Consider the following 7,586-nt stretch of genomic DNA (forward strand, 5'->3'; position numbering starts at 1 on the left):
CCAAACACTCTACAAACTTGTGTTCTCTACTAGCACCTCTGTATGTTTTAACCAAGTTACAACTAATCACATATAATTTTTTGCATGTTGTTACTCTAAGTATGCTTTACTGTTATGTATTTGTACATGTTATATTGTATATATTTCACATACTTAATTACAACACAGAATCTGTAGTAAGAGTTCATGTGAGGCACTGCTCTGAACCAGACTGAATCTTTATTGGCAAGAAAGGGCCACAACATTTTGTTTTATGATCTTCACACAAAACAGAAACACACAAATAGATGTTATAAGAAAAGATGATACATTGTAAAATATATATATAGAGAGAGAGAAAGAATATAAGGTGAGCAAAAATAAATTATTTCAAAAAAATCTCAGTCAGCAAATAAAAAAATCCTCAAAAAAGTTCTAAGCAAATATCACAGATAAAACACATAACAGTAGCAGATCTCTGTGATACATCTGTTATGTTTCAATGAGCCTAAAGGTGTAAATGAGCACACAGCTGTAACCTGCAGCCAGGTGAGGATCTCTAAACAAGATGAGCTGACTTCCAGTGAAGAGCTCCCTCTGCTGGTCTTTATCCTTAATACCAGTGTTTCCAGTTCAAAGTTTTTCTCTCAAACATACATGTGAAAGACTGATAATCAATAACAGACAGTAAATAAGAGCTCAGTTCAATTCAGTTCAAGTAACATGTTTTTAAAAGCCTTTCTCAGGTGTCTGTGTGCAGTAATGTAACTGTGCTACAAGATGCTGCAGGTTAAGTTGATTACAATATCTGAAGGTGCAGTTAATATTTCAGGGTTCTTCGTGTGGTAGGGAGCACTAGGAAACACTTCCCCCAAACTGATGTTGAACGCAGCCCTTGTCTGTTCACTTGCCCATCCCTTCCTATCAATCAGGTTCTGATTATTGTTGATTGTTGATTATTGTTTTAGCTTCCTTGCTAGTGCTCCCTGAGTCTTACCTTTGCATACCACAGTGGTAAGTGTGTGTGTTGACGCTGCACATTTATCTTTAAAAAAGAGCCTGTGTCAGAGCGGGAAAAGTGTCAATAAGTTAACACAATAAAGTTTTATTCAGTGTTGTCCATCAATTCATCATTTACCAGACTTACATTTCCTTGATGATGATAAAGTGGAATCTGACTGTGTATCAGGCTGCAGCTACATCACATTTTAAATATATTTGTTCAGCTTTAATCTGACGGACAAAACACAGGAGGCAGCAACTGAAGATGAAAAATATAGTTAAAGATTTAAAACATATATAGATCAAAAACATAGAGACATGACTGTAGCTCTCAGTCTGATCCAGTAATAACGTGTTTGGTGATTTGCACTTGAAAAGGCGTCGAGGTTAAAATACAGAATATTTTAAATATTTAGACATCTATTTGTATCTCAGCTCAACAGCATTCAGTGACTTTATTTCAGCTTCTTCAACAACTGTAGTAAATTTAAACATTTTCACTAAAATGCTGTTAAAACACGTTAAGATTATGCTCCCTATTTAAAAATCTCACTTTCAAACTACATTCTTCATCTGCATCACAATCCTGCTCACTCAGCATATTAACATATAATCTCCAATATTATAGGAATTATATTCCATCAGTGCGACCAATCACATCATGAGTGATAGAGATAATTATTTATTGATCCCACATGTCTAAAGCTTCATACCGATTGTTTAAATTGAAACTGAGATTACACATTATGTGCAATAAAGATTTAAGTGCAGGAGCTGCTCTAACAAACTGACAGCTGTCTTGTGCAGAGTCACAGAGTTTAAACGGAAGGACAAGCAGAGGTTTTATTCTGAGCTGAGGGTGAATTCACGCTGTGTAATATTTGAATGTGAAGGCAAAAATCGCTGTTCAAACTGACTGATGCGCATAAAAGCGGCAACTTTAGAAAGTTCTTGAGTAACTCAACTAATATCCAACCAGATAGTAAACCTCCGCTAATGAATGTGCTTCGATATGCGCTAAAATACGGACTGAATGAATGAGGAGATGAAACAGCGTGTCTGACTCTGTAAGAGAGAGGAGACAGAGAGAAACTCCGGGTTTGTTGAAGAAAATCAAGACTCAAAAATCAAGACTTTCCATCATCTCAGGGTGAACAAACTCAAGAGTTTTCATTAAACCCGCTTTCTGAAACAGGCTCCTGATCAATAGACGGGATATTTGTTCATCCTGTTATTGAACAAGTGGAACACAGCTTTGGACCCCCGGTCCTCCCGCTGGTTAAAAACAACAACACATTTGGTCTTTGCAAACAGAAATTATGTACGTGTTTATTTACATATAGAGCGGAGAAGTGAGATCTGATCACAAGCAGTCGCTCAAGACGCATGTCAATGTCAGGTGTAAACTGTTTCTCTTTCTTTCAACACCACTACATCCTGCAATTCTTCCTCACTTCTGTCTCCTCTCTCCTGATTCCTTCACTCACTCTGGAAATGTGTAAAATGTCTCTTGTTGGTCTCCTCTTGCTGCTGTTTTGTCTAATTTTAGGTTTGTTCTAAGTGTCAGCCATATTTAACACTGTTCCACATTTTAGAACCAACTGCTATCCTTACTTTGTTTGGTAAACTGTAGTTTTTCTGGCTCTGTAAGAGAGAGGAGACAGAGAGAAACACCGGGTTTACGTACTTACTTTACAGACACCTCTTATCTCTATATTGTCTGTTTCTTTAACCACTCATTTTCTTTTCAGTCACATTTACCAGTTGTTTTATTTGATTTAATACTGTAGTTGTTGGGGGTAGGTGGACGGAGTTCCCAGCATGTGAGACATTGTGTTTACGGACATAAGTTTAGGTAAATTGTGTTCTAAATCACCACAGATGTTATCTGGTACACAGTGATTAGTGTTACTGTTCTCCACACTAACTCTACGATGTTTCTAGTAGTTAACAGTTTGCTGTTATGGAATAAAGCATCTTACACCATGAGTGAAGTTGTGTGGGTGGTTAGTTACTTCCCCCAGACAATTCTTAATCGACTGCACTAATCGTGCTTGCCTACTGTGGCTAAAAGTGGAACGGGATGGAAATCAGTATTTATCTATTGCCTCCAAGTAAAGTAAATTACATGCACATGTCAGCACTTGCGGTTAGTAAATTCCCCCCAGGAGAATACCCCAAATGATATGAGACGGTTCTTCTCTATTTCTGTCTAACTTGTGAAACACTCTACTGAGAAAACTATAGCAAATGCTTTCTACCCAGCCTTCTGTGAGTACTTATTCAGAAATTATGCAAGGCATTGGTAACTAATAGCGGACTTGTTTTCTGACAATTTTCACAGATTTCTGTGCTTCCTGCAGCTCAACCTTTTTCGTAAAGTTCTGCAACAGTTTGCTTCTATATGTCTCAAGATTTTCTGCACTTTGCTCTGCTGTTGTCACACTGTAAGTACTTTTTAATTTACTTTTTAATACATGAAACATGCTTTTTTTTTAAAAAATGATTGACATTATAATTATTGTAGGGCCTATCTGACAATTGTGAAATAAACAAAAGCTGACTGCAGTTTTATATGATTTCTGTTATAATCATAATACCACAACTGTCTTTCAGGAGGTTCATACCGGTAATTTACCGAATATACAAGAGTAGAGTAGAGAATATCCCAACACGGTGATGTTTCATGGAGTAATCCCGTCAATTCCTGGCTTTTAACTACATTTTGGATTATTTGCACAGAAACGTGAGGAAAAACTCTCGGGTAGGCTAATGTACATTTAACTTAACTTTTTCCAATGGATGATATTTTCATGTCTCAACCCAACGATGAGCGTTAATATTGAGAGATTTGGTGTATAAAGTACACTCTGCAGTGAATCATCGCTGCTCTTTCTCTCATGTGAGCCGTGTTTGTTAACTATGTGCATTTCTACAACGGTATTAAACTACAACAAAGTTCGTTTATGTTATGCGTAAATACTCATTTAAGTGTAAGAGACAGATACGAATATGAGACACGTTCAGACTTAAGTAGGATTTACATTATATTTAGTGAGAAATACTGTTCAGGTGTTCAATAAATGTCCACCCTGATGGGCTGAGGCTGGTAAATGGGATGTCAGGCTACACTGAGGAGAGCTTAGAGGTGTTGCTGTATACTCACCATGCAGTCACAACAACCTAAACACACTCACACAGTAAACACATGAACCACTCATGTGTCTTAGTGTGTTTAACTACAACTATAACAGGGAAGAGACAATAAACTGGCAAAGAAATAAAACTACAGTTTACCAAACAAAACAGCAGCAAGAGGAGACCAACAAGAGACATTTTACACATTAATATGGTCCTCCACCTTTATACACTGGCACATGCAGAGACAATATGCAGCATCAAATTATAATGTGTTTGACAAAACACAACGAAGTAGCAGCGAAAACTCTTCAGTAAAGCTGAAGTTTTGTAAATTGACATTAGTGTTGTTTTAAGCGTCCCATTTATCTAGTGCTGTTCCTTTACATGACAGTAATGTTAATGCAGTTTAATAGTTTGGATAGCTTGACTGCTTATGCATTCCCACTGTGTGTTGTTTGTCCACAATTACTGTAATTATCACCATACGTGTTAAAGTTCTGCTTCATCCTCACTCAGATTTTTACATGGAAGACTTTTTACATTTCCAGAGTGAGTGAAGGAATCAGGAGAGAGGAGACAGAAGTGAGGAAGAATTGCAGGATGTAGTGATGTTGAAAGAAAGAGAAACAGTTTACACCTGAATCATCTTGCAGTCTTGTAGCACAGTTACATTACTGCACACAGACACCTGAGAAAGGCTTTTAAAAACATGTTACTTGAACTGAATTCATAGAAGAACAAACTGTAGACTGACTGAGATCTGAGTAAAAGTCCTTTGGTCAGTCATGTGTAATAAGGAAGATGAACATGAGCACATGTTGTGATGCATGAATGAAACCTGACTTATCTTTTCACAAGTGTGATGACTGAACTTTGACCTCATGTGTTGATGACTCCTCTCCTCTGTCTCCTCTCACAGGGAGAAGATGATCTGCAGGATCCTTCTGCTCATCAGCCTGACCTCCTGTGTCTGTGGTTAGTTTAAACCTTCAGTTTGACATAAAGATGAACAACAGAATAAACCTTCAGCCTCACAAACATATTTTATGACTTCCATTTTAAAATATGTCAGTGAAAACATTAGAACTATTAAAGCTGGTAGATGACAGTTGGGAAGATCCTCTATCTTCAGTTATTGATTAGATTGTATTAATTATTGGCATCATGCATTACCTTTTTATACTCTTGTATCTTTAAACACTTAGCTGTATTTCTAAATATATATAGGTGGAGTTTAAGGGCTCAAATGTTAAAGTTCTTAGTTTGTCTGGTCCTCACTTTCCCTCTCTGTCTCCTCAACAGGAACATTTGTATTGAACGTGACAGAGACCTCCTACCAGGCAGAGGAGAACCACAACATCACACTGGAATGGATGTTTACAACCAAAACTGACAGTTCCTCCACCGTACTTATAATTAATTGTCAACTGTTAACTGATGTTAAACCCTTGGTCCTGTATCATCTATATAGGGGTGTTGAGGTCTCAGAGTTTCAGGATGGACAGTTTGCAGGACGAGTTCAGTGTGACAAAGACGCCCTCAGAGAAGGACGAATCAGACTTCATGTGTCCAGACTCAGGACTGATGACTCGGGTCTGTACGTGTGTAAAGTGAGAACAGATTCTGGTTGGAACAGAGGAAAAGGCCGACTCAATGTCACTGGTAAGATGATTCAGTAAAACTCAGCAGAACTATGAAATATGTTCCCACTTAATGTGTTGTGGTTATTTAGTTTTCTTTAGTGAAATGTTGTTTCTTCACATGAATGACACAGATGTGTTTGGTGTCTTTACAGCAGCGAGGGATTGGCCTGAACCTGAGAGACCAAACACAGCGAGTCGGGAAAGGATCGGCCTCTACTGTGTACTGGGACTGACAGCAGCAGCTATATCTGTACTGGCTGTTTAGTCATTGACTCTCTGCCTGTTAAACAAGATTTATACTCGGTCCAGTGGTGGATTTCAGAAAACTTACAGTTTAGCAGATGGATCAGAGGAAACAGTTTGATTCACTTTTATACCAAAGACACAGAACACACAAGTTTCCCATTGGCTGGCAAGTAACCATAGCAACAACCTTGATGCTTCATGCACTCCCCTCTCTTCCTCTCTCTTCCCCCAACTGAACTCTGCCTCACATGACATGGACTTTGGGGCTCATCAGAACTGAGCTAGGATGACCCACAGTATTTCCTCAAGACGATAGTCTGAAATCTGCCACGCATCAGACGCTCTGTTGGATTAAGGACTTTGCTTTGTATTAACTGTCATCTGGTGTCAAGTGCGTGTAGTGCAAGTGAGTGAAGTGTTTGAGAATGTTGTTATAGTTGCTGTTCGTTAGTGAATCGTTTCTGTTAGCTGATCTAAAGGGCTCATATTCATGTATTCTGCCGACTGGGTAGCCTCATAGTAACAGCTACTGTTACCCACAGTTGCTAGATGTTAATAGGCATCATGTCTCAAGCATACAGTTAGAACTTTATGTTTGGCTTGTGTTGTGTAATATTTACTATATTTATGATAGAATAGCGGACTGAACGGACACTTGTAGGTCCGCTCGTTAATTAACGGGCGTCCACAACCCGTCAGTTAAACAGCTCGTTCAAGCCCCGCATTGATGTCATGCATGTCTACTACTGGCCAATAGATGGCGCTGTTGCACTGCTGAGTGACATTAACCCACTGTTAGAGGGAATATGCTGCTTCAGCCTCAGATATGCCTGTTTAATACATGGTCACATTATTTATCAGCTGTTTGTCAGCTGTATTATCTTGTAGAGTGGAAATTTATACATTCAGAAAGTAATATGGTTTAGCATTTCTACGTCAGCCTGTTATGTTTTCATACGGATATCTGACATGTTTGTTCTGATTTATTATGTTCATTTACACAGAACCACTGAGGCATCAGACTGTTGTACAAGGATTGTGGTTGTGATGGTGACAGTAAGTCCATACAAATTCAAGACATCTGCGTGATTCTGATCGATCACCTGCAGCAGGTTCTGTGTGAACAAATCCAGCACATAGTCATAGCAGGGAAACTAGAACTTCCTCACATAGAGTATGTATGTATAAAGGGGATGAACATTGAGATAATTATATGTATGTTAAAGAGTATGAACACATGGTAATTATTTAAGTTGTGTATGATGGACACCAGGGTGTCTAGTTGGACTATTCATGATAAACATTAAGTTCATTGATTAATTATAGAAGGACCAGATAAGGATTTTACTTCTTTCTGACTGCAGCTAGAATCTTCTCTGGGTTTCTGCTGGGTGCTCTGGTTTCCTCCCACTATCAAAGACATGTAGGCTATGTTACGCCCAGGCCACACCGCCTGTTTCTACATTGAGTATTGAGTTTGCCTTTAATAATGGCCATCAATAATAAAATGTTTCATTTCATTTTAATGTAAATTTCATTTATATGTAGTTTAGACAGAAAAAGGTTCAGAAGTTT

The 7,586-nt window shown here is 38.2% G+C and overlaps 1 protein-coding gene across 1 annotated transcript; it reads left to right on the forward strand.

The window, feature by feature from the left end:
* Positions 1-5,062: 5,062 nt before the first annotated feature.
* On the forward strand, positions 5,063-6,216 carry LOC122987431 (butyrophilin-like protein 8). Its single transcript, XM_044359322.1, has 3 exons — positions 5,063-5,097; positions 5,425-5,784; positions 5,918-6,216. The coding sequence occupies exons 2-3, from the start codon at positions 5,496-5,498 to the stop codon at positions 6,028-6,030; spliced, it is 402 nt and encodes a 133-aa protein (XP_044215257.1). The 5' UTR covers positions 5,063-5,097; positions 5,425-5,495; the 3' UTR covers positions 6,031-6,216.
* Positions 6,217-7,586: the final 1,370 nt, after the last annotated feature.

The sequence above is a fragment of the Thunnus albacares genome, chromosome 8 (assembly GCF_914725855.1).
Source record: "Thunnus albacares chromosome 8, fThuAlb1.1, whole genome shotgun sequence".
Classification (NCBI taxonomy): domain Eukaryota; kingdom Metazoa; phylum Chordata; class Actinopteri; order Scombriformes; family Scombridae; genus Thunnus; species Thunnus albacares.

Coding starts and splice junctions, on each gene's coding strand:
- LOC122987431 (XM_044359322.1), top strand. CDS start 5,496: ATGTTTACAACCAAAACTGACAGTTCCTCCACCGTACTTATAATTAAT. Junction 5,785..5,917: donor AGGCCGACTCAATGTCACTG/GTAAGATGATTC, acceptor GTGTCTTTACAG/CAGCGAGGGATTGGCCTGAA.